General features: G+C 38.8%; 1 protein-coding gene and 1 pseudogene across 3 annotated transcripts; both read left to right on the top strand.

Annotated features, from left to right (window-relative positions):
* The first annotated feature begins 206 nt into the window (after positions 1 to 206).
* Positions 207 to 3,443, top strand: LOC116207605 (annotated as a pseudogene).
* Positions 3,444 to 7,689: 4,246 nt separating this feature from the next.
* Positions 7,690 to 10,561, top strand: LOC116207606 (pentatricopeptide repeat-containing protein At1g62670, mitochondrial-like). 3 transcript variants are annotated; one of them, XR_004156949.1, is made up of 3 exons: positions 7,690 to 9,435; positions 10,064 to 10,182; positions 10,277 to 10,561. XR_004156949.1 is itself a non-coding variant. In XM_031540629.1 (2 exons), exon 1 carries the CDS (start codon positions 7,717 to 7,719, stop codon positions 9,391 to 9,393), a length of 1,677 nt encoding a protein of 558 aa, XP_031396489.1. In that variant the 5' UTR covers positions 7,690 to 7,716; the 3' UTR covers positions 9,394 to 9,435; positions 10,056 to 10,561. The 3 variants fall into 3 exon arrangements, 1 of the variants encoding a protein (XP_031396489.1); XR_004156948.1 differs by having other exon boundaries at positions 10,056 to 10,182; XM_031540629.1 differs by having other exon boundaries at positions 10,056 to 10,561.
* The last annotated feature ends 6,246 nt before the right edge of the window (positions 10,562 to 16,807 follow it).

The raw sequence follows: 16,807 nt of genomic DNA, 5'->3' as shown, positions 1-16,807 counted from the left end.
AATTGTTGAAGTACGAGGACTTCAACATGGTAAATTATTTTTTTGTCCACCTCAGAGCGTGGCTCGGCTTCTTCCCTCATTCGGCGAAACCTCGGACAAGAAACTCGCTCGTTAATTCTTTGTTCCTTTTGGCCGTTTAACCCGAAGCAGTTTACTGGAGACAAATGTTAGGGCAGTATCGCAATTCAGCGTAAAATTTGGGGTCATTTTGAAAACAAAAAAAACTATGGGGGGTCGGAGCTTCGACTGTGATTTGTCTCGTCTTTCTTGAGATTGAGATGGTCCGGGGGAGTGAGGATGTGGAGGCGTCGGAGCTTCCATGGCCCTGCGGCTCTTCGATTTCAAGCCGGTAGTTATCATCAAGTTGTCGCTCCTCTGCTTCGCAATCACACTCAGGTATGCAATTTCGCATCTGCTGCCGGAGCTGTCAAGCACGAAATTGAGAGGCCGAGAACCCTCGATGAGGCCCAGAATTGCTTCCATAGCATGACTCTCATGCAGCCTCCGCCTCATGTTTTTGAGTTCTGCCGTCTCTTGGGAGCGGTTGTCAGGATGAGACACTACTCCTCTGCGATTGGTTTGATCGAACGCATGGATGTGTTAGGGCTCGCCTGCCATATCTCTGTCTGGAATATCTTTATAAATTGCCTCTGCCATCTCAAGGAAGTGGATCTCGGTTCTCTGCTTTGGCTAAACTGATCAAGCTTGGGCTTCGACCGGACTCCGTCACCCTAAATACTCTGGTCAATGGGCTTTGTTCCAAGGGTGTGATTTCTAAAGCAGTGATGCTTGCCGATGAGATGTCGAGCATTGGGTTCGAGCCCGACTCATTCACTTGCGCAACAATTATAAAGGGTTTGGTGAGGACTGGCAAGACCGACCTTGCCGTCGGATTGATGGGCAAGTGGGAGAAAGTGAGCGGCAGGCTGAATGCATTTGCTTATAACACAGCCATTGATGGCTTATGCAAGCAGGGACGAGTGATAGAGGCTTTCAGCCTCTTAAACAGGATGGTCCAAAGAGGCATTCAACCAGATGTCGTTACTTATAACACTCTGATTCGGGCTCAGTGCAACATGGGGCAATGGCATGAGGTCCATAGACTGTTTCAGGAGATGGTGCAGAGGGGAATACTTCCGAACGTAATTACATTCAGTATTTTGGTGGATGCATTCTGTAAAGAAGGGGAACTTTCGGAAGCAGAACGCGTCTTCGAAATGATGGCCCAGAAAGGTGTGGAGTCCGATGTAGTCACATACAATTCAATAATTGATGGCTATTGCCTTCATAATCGCGTGGATGATGCTGCTAAGCTATTCGGCCTGATGCTTGAACGGAATTATGCTGCTAATGTTGTCACTTATAATGCATTGATCAATGGATATTGCAAGTCCAAACAAATCCATAAAGCGTGGCTTCTATATCAAGAAATGCTTGGCAAGGGTTTGATTCCTGATGTGGCGACGCACACTACTCTCATCGGGGGCTTCTGCCTGGTTGGCAATTTTCATGCTGCAGCGCTACTATTTGACAAGATGCATGCTTATGGGCAACCTCCAAACGTCCAAAGTTACGCCACTATGTTAGATGGCTTGTGTAAAGCAAAACAAGTAGACAAGGCAATTGCAGTGTTCCAGCAAATGGAGAATCATCAGTTGGAGCCTAGCATCGTGATTTACAATATCCTCATCAATGGTCTATGCAATGCAGGGAAGCTCGAACCTGCAAGAGAACTCTTCAAAGGTTTGTCTGCAAAAAAGGTGGAACCTGGTGTTGTCACTTTCAACACATTGATTAATGGATTGTGTAATGAAGGTCATATAAGCGAAGCCTTCACATTATTTAATGAGATGGAAGGAAGGGGATGTGTCCCGAATTCAGGCACATACAATGTGTTGGTTAGAGGATTTCTTAGAAATGGCGACAAGTTAAGTGTGGAGCAGTTGCTACGAGAAATGAATCAGAAAGGTCTCGCTGCAGATGCATCAACAGCCGAACTCTTGCTTGATCTATTATCAAATGATGCGTCGATTCTAAAACTAGTACATAATATTTAGTGAATCTTTTGTCTTTCTTCTCACGGGGAAAGTGATTGAGAAAGGAATCTCTGTAGATGCATGCTCGAGGCGAACTTTTGCCTAATCTGTCATCCGGTGTTTGATCCATTGATTTATGACTCTTTGGGTGAAAGGATTAAGTGCAGGGTATAAAGTTCGAAGGTAAAGATTCAAGACTTGCCGGTGTTACTTTTCTTCATGACTTGACTCAGAGTAGATTTCCTCTGCTGTTTCCTGAGTTCTCGATTTTTGCGCTTGACTATAAAAGCATTAGTTGGGTTCATTTTTACATTGCTTAGCATAATTAAATCTATCCAGTAGGAAGGCTAGGAAATTGGTGCTCATCAAACTTCTTTAATCGATGAAGCAAAGGGATGCAAGACCAAATAATGCCGTAAGTTATAACCGTAAAAACTAGCATCTTCATGAACTCTGTTCTTTAACCAGTAATAAGAATAACTGGCATCATTCTTTTTTCTATTCTTTAGTCGATACAGCATTCGTTTCACAAAAAATGAAACTTGTGCTCACCAGGGTATTAGTGATTTCGAGAATGTTGAAGGTTAGATGGAATTTTGATCATGCTGATTCAGTTGTTGGATGTTCTTGTGTTGAATTTATCAGAGAAGGATAAGTCCACTTTGCGAGGGTTTCGATCTTACAGTCAAAAAGAGAAGCCTAGGAATGTGGCAAAACTTGGCTGGGCATTGGTTCATCTGCCCTAGAGGTGGGAGACTCGAGTTAATCAAATCTACTACGGGGGGAATTTTTGTGCAGGTTGGCTTGCGGGGAAGGCCAAGCATCTTCCATTCAGTGTTCGTTTTCTGAATCAAGCACCTAATACAATCGGTGCTCTTTTGTTTCTGTACCTGATAATTTTCTTTTGCATTTTGGACTTGCAGCTTGTTTACAACCAAGATAAGAGAGCGGAAAACATTTTCCCGATCAAATTCATTTTCTTTGAGGATCCGCTTGTATTAGTAATCAAGTGTAAAGCTGGTGTTCCAGATGTTGCAATGTGGAGCACGGGGGCTGGTGGACGTTCATGATGCTGCGATGGTGAGCAGGGCGGCAATTGCACCCCTGCACTCGAGTAATTTTTATTTTTAGTGAAGGCGCTCACAGATCTCGGTTATGGATGAGGCCAAACATGGCAGCTCAGTAGCGAGGGCTGATCTTCGAATGGTGCGTTCAGTTTACCTCAGAGAAAGCAACTAATGCATTGCTAATTCCTAATCGATACTGCATGCATCAACGCCGTTACCTCCCGACACAAGGGATGAATTTTTCCATTGTTTAATGTATTCGTGTTTGCCCGGGGGATGGTCGTCATTGTTTTGACTTTAGGCCTCAATAATTTCGATAATTTAACAGTTTATTCGGTGATATGTTGGTATTTGATGGAAAAACAAAGGTATCCCCAACGCATTGAAAGTTTTTTTTGGTCTTAGGGGATATCATGAACTCCTTTTTTTTTTTTTCCTGGTCTTTTTTCTTCTTTTTTCCCCTTAATATTCAGCAATTGAAATTCAAATTAAAACCAAGCTATTACCATTTATGTAATTCTTCCACCTCTAAAAGACATCACTTATAAATTTTATTTTTTACAATATTCTTTTCTTTCATTGAAAAAAGTTATTCAAGTATAGTTTTAACATCCTAGTTTTAGCTCAAAGCTTTGCGCTATTAACGTGGTCAATTTGTTTCGTCATTAAAGTATAAGGACGGAAAAACAAAGGTATCCCTTAAGACGAATTATTTAAGTATAAGGACTTTAACAATTTCTTCCTGCAAGTGTCGAGGGCTGTCTTCCATCATTCGGCGTAGCCTGAGACGAGAAACTCGGTCGTAAAGATGTAACTTACTTTCTTCCTTTGGACGGTAAACTCGAAACAGCCTGAGACTCAGACAAAGGTCAGGGCAGCACTGCAATTATGCGTAAAGTTTGGGATGCAAATTATCAGAACATAAATTCTGGGGTATGCAATTTCACTGCTGCTGCCAGAGCTGTCAAGCACGAAATTGAGAGGCCGAGAGCCCTCGATGAGGCCCAGAATTGCTTCCATAGCATTGACTCTCATGCAGCCTCCGCCTCATGTTTTTGAGTTCTGCCGTCTCTTGGGAGCGGTTGTGAGATGGGGCACTACTCCGCTGCGATTAGTTTGATCGAACGCATGGATGTGTTAGGGCTCGCCTGCCATATCTCCATTTGCAATATCTTTATAAATTGTCTCTAGGAAGTGGATCTCGGTTTTCTGCTTGGGCTAAACTGATAAAACTTGGGCTTCGACCGAATTCCGTCACCCTGAGTACTCTGGTCAATGGGCTTAGTTCAAAGGGTATAATTTAAAGCAGTGATGCTTGCTGATGAGATGTTGAACTTTGGGTTCGAGCCCGATCCATTCACTTGCGCAACAATTATAAAGGGTTTTGCGAAGACTGGCAAGACCGACCTTGCCGTCAGACTGATCGGCAAGGGGGAGAAAGTGAGCGGCAGGCTGGACGCATTTGCTTATACCCCTACCATTCATGGGCTATGCAAGGAGGGACGAGAAACGGAGGCTTTCAACCTGTTAAACAAACAGGATGGTCCATAGAGGCATTCAACCCGACATTGTCACTTATAACTCTCTTATTCACGGTCTTTGTTGTGTGGTCCAGTGGAAACAGGCTGTCCTCCTGTCATATAAGATGGGCGGTAAGGATTTTGCACCAAGTCCGTTGACTTATAACTCCTTGCTGCATGGCGTATGCCAACTGGGTCGGTGGAAAGAAGCCAACATCCTGTTGAAACAAATGGTGGCGAAGGAGATCCAACCAGATGTTGTTACCTATAACACTCTGATTCGGGGTCGGGTGCAACTTGGGGCCTTTAGGGTTTTTTGATAATTATAATTAATTCAGAGAGCTGAACTTCTGGAGGGTCGACTTTTATCTTCTCAAGCGGTGGATGGGAGCAAGTGGAAGTGGATTTCTATACACTGGGGTGAAGCCACTTGAAAATTTTCTGAAGTTGAACACGGATGGGGCTGTTCGAGATTTGCAAGGAGTCGCTGGAGCGGGTGGCATTCTGAGGAACTCCAGTGGAGGATGGATCATCGGTTTCATGCAGAGCTTGGGATTCTCAACAGTGACAGTGGCAGAGCTCTATGGAGTTTTAACGGGTTTGAAATTAGCTTGGATGCAAGGTGCCGACGACTTATCCTTGAAATAAACTCTATGGTGGTTCTGACATTGATATTGTGACAGGACCCGTGTCCGCCGTGTTTTCAGCCGCTGCAGAGGAGCATTCGAAATCTATTGCAGAGGGATTGGGAGGTCCGCATCCAACACACGTATCGGGAAGGGAATACTTGCACAGATTGGTTGTCGAAGAGGGCGATTGATCTTCCCTTAGGGACGCATATTCTTCATTCAGCCCCTAACGGGGAGCTCTCACTTGTTAGGCGATATTGTAGGGGCCGCCTTACCCCGTTTCGTTTCTGTTTGAGTTTTTTGTATTTGGGCTCTGCTCCCTAATCTACCTAAAAAAATTAATTCAGAATTAATTACAATTCGCAAATAAATTTCAAAGACTTAGGTAGTTTTTAAAAATCACCGCGGAATTATCTCATAACTCACATAGGTCCCAAAAGAGAAAATTGTATGCACTTATTAATATATAGACATTCTATATATATAGTAACTATCCATTTAAGGACACTATTATATCGATATAATAATTCCTTAAACAAGTCCACTCAACATTGTTATTTGACTTCGGGATGTGCTAGCACCCCTACAGTTGCATTGCAAGTCTAGTCATAATATAATAATTAACTCTTTAATAAGAGTAAATCAATTCTTTGCTCAAACACGTTCTATTATGTGTGACTAACTAAGTTCATCACTAAATGACAATGAGACTGTAATGTCAAACCACTTTGACATAAACTCTCCCATCCACAATTGAAAGCACAATTCTCAAAATACCTTTGGTTCCAAAAGATCATGGGTAACACCTAGTAGCATATCATGATTAATTCAATTAGTAACAAATGTGCGATGAAGACCTGTCCATGAACCCAATGACCATATATATATACATGCACTTGAATCCCTTCATTGTAGATTCCGATCTAGCTAGGGTCATAGTTAATGTCAAACCCCTAACCGATCATATGGAACCTCTAAGCTTCTATATCATAGATCAAGTACAACTTAAACTAGAAAATCTATTTATTTTTAAATCCATTCACCTTGGCCCAAAATTCCCTAATCAAGAACAGAACTCAAATCCATGTGATTTTTCCCCGTTTACTCAGGTCAATGAATCTCATATCGATTGTGGACACCTATCTTCATACACAACTAATTAGGACCATTGTCTGCCGGACCCATGCTTAGCACAATTATATAAGCATGAGCAAATCTTAATTACCCATGTATGAGATAACGTACAATCTTAGGTCTAAGAACTATATACACTAACTAGGTCTCGTTACTAATATTAATTGATAATAGTAAAGTACCACGTGAAATATCATCTGCTCGTCACAGTTCGACTCAATTATCTCTATTTGTGTCCACCTGTTATTTTGATATCAGATATCGAATTCGCATGAGATTCACTACTCCATTCAGTAGTATCTTTATACTAATCAGGATTATATAGATAGAGGTGACGGTTTATCCAGAATGATAATGCCTAGCTAAGATTCTTACAACTGCAAACAGTTTAAAAATCCTGTACCAGAATACTCCGCTTCACTCATATTCTCAATTATTTGAGAATGAAGCATATGCCGAGTATCTTATGAACTTACTCTAATACATAAACGATTTATGAATAACAAAATAAATATATTGCATATAAATAGCTATAAATCAAGAATTATCCAAATACATATATTGACTTTAGGGCATATAACTAACACCAATAACCAAAATAAATTATTGCTATAAATAAGAATTATCCAAATACATATATTGACTTTAGGGCATATAACTAACACCAATAACCATTATGTAATTCTTCCACCTCTCAAAGCTTTGCACCATTAAAATGGCCGATTTGTTCCAACAAGAAAAAGGACTAAATTACACAAATTATTAAAATATAAGGACTTTAACGAGGTAAATTATTTCTTCCTTCAAGTGTCGAGCGGCTGTCTTCCGCCAGTGGGCGAAACCTCAGACGAGAAACTCACTCGTAACGACTTAACTCACTTTGTTTCAGATTATCAAAACACAAAACTCTGCGAGTAAACATCACATCACATCACATCACATCACACGACCCAAAGGGAAGCTGTTTTGTTCTGTGTTCTCGGGGAGTAGAGGGCTCACTGTCCCATGGGCAAATGCAAGTGAAGATGTGGAGGAGCCGGAGCTTCCGTGGCCCTGCGGCTCTTCGATTTCGATTTCGAGCTGGTAGTCATCATCAAGTTGTCGCTTCTCTGCTTCGGAATCACCCTCAGGTATGCAATTTCACTGCTGCAGCCAGAGCTGTCAAGCACGAAATTGAGAGGCCGAGAACCCTCGATGAGGCCCAGAATTGCTTCCATAGCATGACTCTCATGCAGCCTCCGCCTAGTGTTTTTGAGTTCGCCCGTCTCTTGGGAGCGGTTGTCAGGATGAGACACTACTCCTCTGCTCTGCGATTGGTTTGATCGAACGCATGGATGTGTTAGGGCTCGCCTGCCATATCTCTATCTGGAATATCTTTATAAATTGCCTCTGCCATCTCAAGGAAGTGGATCTCGGTTTCTCTGCTTTGGCTAAACTGATAAAACTTGGGCTTCGACCGAACTCCGTCACCCTGAATACTCTGGTCAATGGGCTTTGTTCCAAGGGTATAATTTCAAAAGCAGTGATGCTTGCCGATGAGATGTCGAGCATTGGGTTCGAGCCCAACTCAGTCACCCGTGCAACAATTATAAAGGGTTTGGTGAGGACTGGCAAGACTGACCTTGCCGTCAGATTGATCGGCAAGTGGGAGAAAGTGAGCGGCAGGCTGGACGCATTTGCTTATAACACAGCCATTGATGGCTTATGCAAGCAGGGACGAGTAATAGAGGCTTTCAACCTCTTTAACAAAATGGTTTTCCAAGCCATTCAACCCGACATTGTCACTTATAACTCCCTCATTCATGGTCTTTGTTGTTCGATCCAGTGGAAAGAGGCTGTCGTCCTGTCATATAAGATGGGAGATAAGGGTGTTCAACCAAATTTATTGACTTATAACTCCTTGCTTCACGGTTTATGCCAGCTAGGTCGATGGAGAGAAGCCAACATTCTGTTGAAACAAATGGTGGCAGAGGAGATCCAACCAAGTGTCGTTACTTACAACACTCTGATTCGGGCTCAGTGCAACATGGGGCAATGGCATGAGGTCCATAGACTGTTTCAGGAGATGGTGCAGAGGGGAATACTTCCGAACGTAAATACATTCAATATTTTGGTGGATGCATTCTGTAAAGAAGGGAAACTTTCAGAAGCAGAGCGCGTCGTCGAAATGATGGCCCAGAAAGGTGTGGAGCCCAATGTAGTCACATACAATTCACTGATTGATGGGTATTGCCTTCATAATCGTATGGTTGATGCTGCTAAGTTATTCGGTCTGATGCTTGAACGGTATTATGCTCCCAATGTAGTCACTTATAATGCATTGATCAATGGATATTGCAAGTCCAAACAAATCGATAAAGCATGGCTTCTATATCAAGAAATGCTAGACAAGGGTCTGATTCCTGATGTGGTGACGCACACTACTCTCATCGGGGGCTTCTGCCTCGTTGGCAATTTTCATGCTGCAGAGCAGCTATTTGACAAGATGCATGCTTATGGGCAATCTCCAAACGTCCAAAGTTACGCCACTATGTTAGATGGCTTGTGTAAAGCAAAACAAGTAGACAAGGCAATTGCGATGTTCCAGCAAATGGAGAATCATAAGTTGGAGCCTGACATTGTGATTTACAATATCCTCATCAATGGTCTATGCAATGCAGGGAAGCTCGAACCTGCAAGAGAACTTTTCAAAGGTTTGTCTGCAAAAAAGGTGGAACCTGATGTTGTCGCTTTCAACACATTGATTAATGGATTGTGTAATGAAGGTCATATAAACGAAGCCTTCACATTGTTTAATGAGATGGAAGGAAGGGGATGTGTCCCGAATTCAGGCACATACAATGTGTTGGTTAGAGGATTTCTTAGAAATGGCGACAAGTTTAGTGTGGAGCAGTTGCTACGAGAAATGAATCAGAAAGGTCTCGCTGCAGATGCATCAACAGCCGAACTCTTGCTTGATCTATTATCAAATGATGCGTCGATTCTACAACTAGTACATAATATTTAGTGAATCTGGATGACATTTTTTGGGAGCATTACTCGTTTCTTGGTAACTCTTTTTACCTTTTTGTAAAATTTTCTCTTTAAGCATGCAGAAAGCAAAGCTAATTGATGTCTTTTACCTTGTACATACTTTGTTATAGCTTTTAACCTACATGTCTTCCTGCATGACTGACAGCCTCCAAAATATCTAAATCTAAAGCCTATAATAACGATGATTGTCGTGGGTCATCTACGATTATTATGATGTAGTAATTACTCATAGTAATTTGCTCGATTTGCTTGTTGCTCTGGTTGATGATTTGCTTACTGCTCTTGCCTGAAGGTAGTAATTACGCTTACTGATCCTTGTGAGAAATTATTTCGGAGCTTGGTGTGGCTCATGATCTTGCAGGTGAAGTTTGATGGCCTATCTATGACCTGAAGAGCAGAGCTAATGATTGGCTCATTTTTAAGCTTGTTTGCTTGCTTAGAATGCTTAAGTTATTGATGTTGATATTCCTTTACTTCTGCTCACTTGTGCTATAGTTGAGCTGCGGTGGATCTCCCTCCCAAATTTGGCTGTCATGCATAAACAAAACCTTAGCGTTTGCTCCGTCTCACACCCTACTATATATGCTCCCGTATTTCATGCACATTTTCATTTGCTTACCAATATGTATGGTTTAGCTTTTCAGGTAGATGCTGAGAAGCAGGAGCTATAATTACTATCAAAGCCCACCAGTTAATCCAGGCATTGTGAGATTGAAACACGAAGGAAGAACTGTCCAAAACTGACAAGATTCACTTCTTATTGGTACTACTGATCTGAAGACGCTTCATTGGACCGGATGGATTGTCCGGTAAAACAGCATTTAGTTGCGGTTCTAGCTAATTTGATGTTGTTACAGGAATGTCCCTGATGACACGTTTCCCTGCCTCTCCGCTCGGTGGCCTTCTGAAGGTTTAAGTTGTAACTGCATCTTGGGAGCTCGACCATTGAACAACTCAGAAATCTTGTTTATGTATTACTTGGTCCCTATTTTTCGATCTTTTGCCGAGGGTTCTGTCTATTATACCGAATCCGTTGCCAATGTCACACTCCTGTTGCTTATAGGCCAAAAAGTACATCGATGTTATCCTTGAACAATATTTCACTTAATTACCTCAAGTCACTCTCTTCTTTCTGTGACCAACTTTACATCCAAAAACATTTTTGTTTCGCAAAAAAGAACTAACCTTCATTAAAAAAAAAAAAAAGAAGCTACATCCCTCTACCCAAAACTAACTTGAGAAAAATGACCATTAAGTTTGTATCCTCACATATATAAAACTAGGGAGAATATACGATTTCCTTCCACGGATCATAACGCAACCCAGCTTCCACACATAATTGGAAAATCGAAAATGTATCTTGGTATTGTTGAATAATATGAACCTGAATGTAATACATCTACCAACAAAAAATTGAATGTAACAGTACGTAATAATTGATTCAATCTGTCTATTATATCTACTATATAAAGGCCAAAAAGCGGAACATATGAACTTCGTTTGAGAACTCTCAACTCTCAGTTCAACATCGTATACCCTCAGCTCATTGTTGAACGACTTTTCATTAGCTTAAAGAGATAGCTTTACCAATAGGAAAAAGAAGTTCTTAAATACTCATTCTTGAGAAGATGAACTTAATTAATTATTTTTATGAAAATAACGAAGAGTATTTTTATTTATTTTAAGTAAATTATATATAAAATCGCAAATAAGGCAAGTTGTTCAACCACATGTACTAATCCTATGACATTAGCCGGGACTTCAAATACTAAACATAACATAATTGTTTGGTATTCTTGAGAAGATGAACTTATTAATTATTCTTATGAAAATAACGAAGAGTATTTTTATTTATTTTTGAGTGAACAAATAAAAAATCACAAATAAGGGCAAGTTGTTCCACATGCACTAATCCTATGACATTAGCCGGGAGTTCAAATACTAAACATAACAGAATTATTTGGTATTCTTGAGAAGATGAACTTATTAATTATTTTTATGAAAATAACGAAGAGTATTTTTATTTATTTTTGAGTAAACTATATAAAAAATCACAAATAAGGGCAAGTTGTTCGACCACTTGCACTAATCCTATGACATTAGCCGGGACTTCAAATACTAAACATAACATAATAGTTGGTATTTAAAAAACCACGTGAGCAAAACAGAAGAGGCAAACAAATGTCGTGTCTGGTTATAATCACTTGCCCTAATCCTATGACATTAGCGGTGACTTCAAATACTAAATATAACAGAACAGTTTGGTGTTTAAAAAACCACTTGAGCAAAAAGAAGTGGCAGACAAATGTTGTCTCTAGTTATAATAAGAAGAACGAGATTAAATTATCTTATCATATATTAACCGATTCTTTTACTATCTATATATAAAATATATAATGCTCAAATGAAAGACCAAGAATGAACGTGGTTGCTTCATTTGGATGAATGACGTTGTCTCGACATTGAATAGCCAAATTGACAGTTGATCGTCTATCGACCTTTCCATTTCCCATGCGAGCTTACTTCGGTCAATAAGATTTCCTTTTCCCATATGAGATTAATTAAATAATTATATATAAAAGAAACAAAATCTATTTATATTCAATAAGATTTCCTTTTCCCATAATCTATTTGAATATCTTTTAACTCAACTCAACTCAACTTATCTTTAATTCAACAATACAATTATTATTTAATCATTATTTTATCTCAACTATTCATTACTTTTTCTCATAATTCAAAACACAATCGTTAATTAATTATTACTTTATCTTAACTATTCATTACTTTTTCATACTTTTTCTCATAGTTCAACAATACAATCATTACAAACTAATTAAAACCAAAACTCGACCCAACTCAACTCTAAATCCAAACACATTCTAAGAGTTGATGAGATGCATGGAAAAATCGTGTCTTATAATTACTTCCTCCTCCTCCTCCTAATTTCTCTGCTCCTCCCTCGCTCTTTTCTTCTATCCCTTGGAAGAGGCGAGCAGTAACAATTATCACCGAAACAACTTTCACAATATGGATTCTCGGTAAGCTTTTGAACTCAAGAATGAGCATGTTTGATATGTATTTTGATGTTGCAACCACATGGTTAGATGGACGGACAACGTCAAGCTTGCTCTATATTGCGTGTTTGATTTTTTTTTTATTATAAGTTTAGTTCAAAGGTTTTTTAAGAGTATTTTAAATGAAGAATCTCTCTCTTTTACTTCAATTTCTAGATTTGATTAACAAGGTGCAGATGAAGATGATGAAGAAAGTGGGCGGCCTTAGCTGAGTAAGGTTTGGTGCCACAAGATTATCTTTGTTCTTTTTTTTTATGTGTACGTATATTTGAACTAAATAGCTTTAAATCTCTGAGGGTTTAATTTATGAGAATTTGATTGCAGGTTTGATCTTTTTCACAGATACTTATGTTTCGAGGTTTGTTTGTCGACCCTAAACCCATTGTGAGGATGAAACTCCATTCCTTAAATTTAGTATTTTCTTTTATCTAAATGATACGAATAAATTATTTATTTTTATAAAATTGTGGCTAAAATTGTTATATTTTTGCATATATTCAACAATAATACCTGCTATAATACCACGCAACGCGCGGGTGAAATCACTAAGTTTATGTAAAATTGGAGAATCTCGAGAAAAGAACCTAAAAAGACTAACAAAGTAATTAAAATATCTATGGCTATAAATTTTGATTCCACTCCTCGGGTCATGTTAATTTAATTTTTTTCTTCATGAGATTTTAATAATATATAGAAAATTTAAGAGTATATGAGTTACAGAAAATTTGAATATTACCCTAAAAGATCAAATTTATCAATAGCTTTTAACTTGACCATATGAAATCTAAATGTCTAGTTTATCGATATATTCTTTTAAAATCATATAAATTACTAAGTATAATGCTGAGAGAATGAAAGTAATAACATGCAAAGCATGAGATATATGAGTAATAGATAGTAAAAAGAGAACTGTCACAAACATGGATTGGTTCAAGGGTAAGGTGTTTGTTCTTCTTAAACAACGTCTCAGATTTGAGTATTGTGAATGAAGAAAATTCATACTGTGAGAGTTTTTATTCCTTAGTGGCTAACCCATCTTGAATTGGAATAATCAGAGCCCATTGATTTCCGAATACCACGATTCACATCAAAAAATAGAACAATAAATTAAAGTCGAATGTTTTTCATTTATGCATTTGATGATTATAAAAGCATATTATCATGCTTCTTGTTGAATTAGTTTATATCAGATAAACATGATTTTCTAACAAATCGGTGATGCATAAATTTACAATTTCCTATCTAATTCCACATGTTATTCATTCATTTTCTCTTTATAAATAGATAGATAGCTTTCTTTCTGTTTTTTTTCTTGGCACGCATAAATAGATGGAAATTTCTAAAGTGAAAATACAACATAATATTTTTATAATACATATAAATAGAGAAATTTTCATGTACATTCTTGGTTAGTGCACAAATAACTTTTATAAAATTCGTGCATAACGTAACTTTTGTAATTTATTTCATGTGCATAAATATAATTTATAAAATTTTCCCATAGAATCGCACAATTATGTATATTTTCTAAGTTGTTACTTTTTTTGTTTACGTGTATTAAAATTTTTTCATAGGACATTTTGAATGTCATATTTAAGAAATAGAGAGGGATAAATTTGCATAGTTAATGACGAAATGTAATTCGAGAGGAGAAAGTTGAGATTCAAAGAAAGATAAACATCGTTGGTATATTGATCAAAATCACAGAAGCAAACGACTTAATAGAATGACCAACTCAAAAAAAAAAAAAAAGAGAGACTTAAATAGGATATAGGGAAAAAAATAATAACACAATTTTACACGCGTTCGGCCGTCTTCTAAAGTATACAACAGTAAAAGACAATTATAAAGAAAACTATTCCTAGTCACAAAGTCTAGCTATAACTAGTCATAATAGTCTAACTATTCTTAGTCAGAAAAACTCATTATTCTTTAAATAGTGCAGGCCAATAATTTTTCAAATATTCTTTCTTGTGAGAAATCTTCTGTTCAAGTCACCTTTCATATTATCTTTTTCTTTTGCTCTTTTTCTTAATCTCTCATCATGACTCTATAACTCATAGGGAAACTGAGAGTCTTGAAAGGGTCATCTGAAGGGTCTGTAGAGCCTGAGATGGAACCTTCAAGACTACACATAGAATGAATCTTCTGAACCTAAGCTCGCATTTCTGCAAGGGAGCCAGCCTTATATAGATCTTGCTAGCATCTGAGTTCATTTGCAAAAATTCTGAATTTTTCGTAACATTCAAAGAGGTGTCTTCCATTTTTCCATTCATCGTTGAACGGCCCAAGGACAAGCCTGATCTTGTTTGCAATTAAAGGACTTCATTTCTTTGTTTAGTTTTTAGTTCCATGGATTTATGCTGGAACTTCAAGATAGCAAGAATTTCTCTGGAAGAATGTCCACAGATTAATCACGACAGGTGTAGTCATTATTTTCCTAGACTCACCGGACAATCTAAGGTTAAGTGGTGGCCTAATTGCAAAGAAGATTAGGCATGTCTTCAGGCCGTTTAACGATGGATGGAAAAACGGAGGACAACTCTTTTGGATGTTACGAAAAATTCGAAATTTTTGCAAATGAAAGCTCAGATGCTAGCAAATTTACATAAGGCTGGCTCTCTCGCGGAAATGCAAGCTTAGGTTCAGAAGATTCATTCTATGTGTAGTCCTGAAGATTCCGTCTCAAGCTCTGCAGATCCTCCATATGACCATTTCCAGGACTCAGCTTTCCTATGAGTTATAGAGTCATGACGAGGGATGAAAAAATCGAGTACAAGAAAAAGATGACATGAAAGGCGACTTGAACGAAAGATTCTCGCAAGAAAGAATTTTTGAAGAATTATTGGCATGTACTATTTAAAGAATAGTGAGTTTTTTGACTAAAAATAGTTAGACTACTACGACTAGTTATAGCTAGACTTTATGACTAGAATAGTTTTTCTTTATAATTGTCTTTTACTGTTGTATACTTTAGAAGACGGCTGAACGCACGTAAAGTTTTTATTTTTATAGATTTTTCTTCTTTACAAGAACTCATTCCCAATAGTGTATCAAGGAAGAACGCGATGAAAGATAGCAACCTCTTTCCTTAATATGTCCTTGTGATTTCGAATAAATCGTCGGCAAAACACTGCAACCACCACCTATGTGTAGTTAACTCAATAATGGATCTCAAGGATTTGATGGTCTCTCATTTGGTTCACGTAGAACACGAGGCATTTGTTTGCAATTGGCATAATTTTAGCTCCTCCTCGTTCGTCTAATTTTTGTTGCACAATCTGAAGAAAAAATTATATCTCCTCATTTGTGAGAGCAAACAGACATCATAAAGTACTGTTAGAAAGCTAACTCGTGAAGTAATGTCGTGAAGCAAATGGTTTATCATTTGGTATTACTCTGAATCAAATGTGTAATTTTGAAAGGATTCAGCAAAAAAAAAAAAAATTGTTCCTGTTGTGCTGTGCTCTGTGAACCACCAAAGACGATCCAATCAAGAAGAGTAAGGATGCGGAGGATGGGCTCTCAGAACACAGAAGGCATGGCTGCTCTTCAAGTTGGTACCCTTTTTCCCTCTCCTCTTTTTCGAGTTTGGTCATCTGTGGGAGTGTTGGTCCGGTTGAGACACTACTCCGTTCAGAACACAGGAGGCATGGCTGCTCTTCCAGTTGGTACCCTTTTTCCCTCTCTTCTTTTTCGAGTTTTGGTCATTTGTGGGAGTGTTGGTCCGGTTGAGACACTACTCCGTTGCTGTCAATTTGATAGAACGCTTGCACACGTGGGGCTGCCCATCAATATCTATGTCTGGACTATATTGGTGACCTCGAACACCCTTGCAATTTGGGGCAACGGTCAAGAGACAGTTCGAGGAGATGGTGCGGAGGGGAATACTATCAGTCGTTAATACATTCAATATCTAGTTGGATGCATTCTATAAAGAAGGGCAACTTTTGGAGGCGGAGCTCATTCTTGAAGTGGTGACCAAGAAAGATGTGGAACCCGATGTAGTCACATACAATTCACTAACTGATGGTTACTGCTTTCATGATCGTGTGGATGCTGCTACTTAGTTGTTTGGCCTAATGGTTGCGAGGAATTCTTCTCCTGATGTAGTCACTTAATAACGCACCGACCAATAGATATTGCAAGGCAAACAAGACGATAAAGCATGCTCTTATATCGAGAAATACTTGGGAAGGGTTAACTCCAAATGTGGTGACACACACACCACTCTCGTCAGAGGATTCTGGCTTGTTGGAAATTTTCTTGCTGAGCGTACGTAGCTGAAGCTCCATCGTCATCAGCTTTGAA

This window comes from Punica granatum, chromosome 5, assembly GCF_007655135.1.
Source record: "Punica granatum isolate Tunisia-2019 chromosome 5, ASM765513v2, whole genome shotgun sequence".
NCBI lineage: Eukaryota > Viridiplantae > Streptophyta > Magnoliopsida > Myrtales > Lythraceae > Punica > Punica granatum.
Note: the sequence above shows the minus strand (reverse complement) of the source record. Positions and strands in the feature narration are given on the sequence as shown.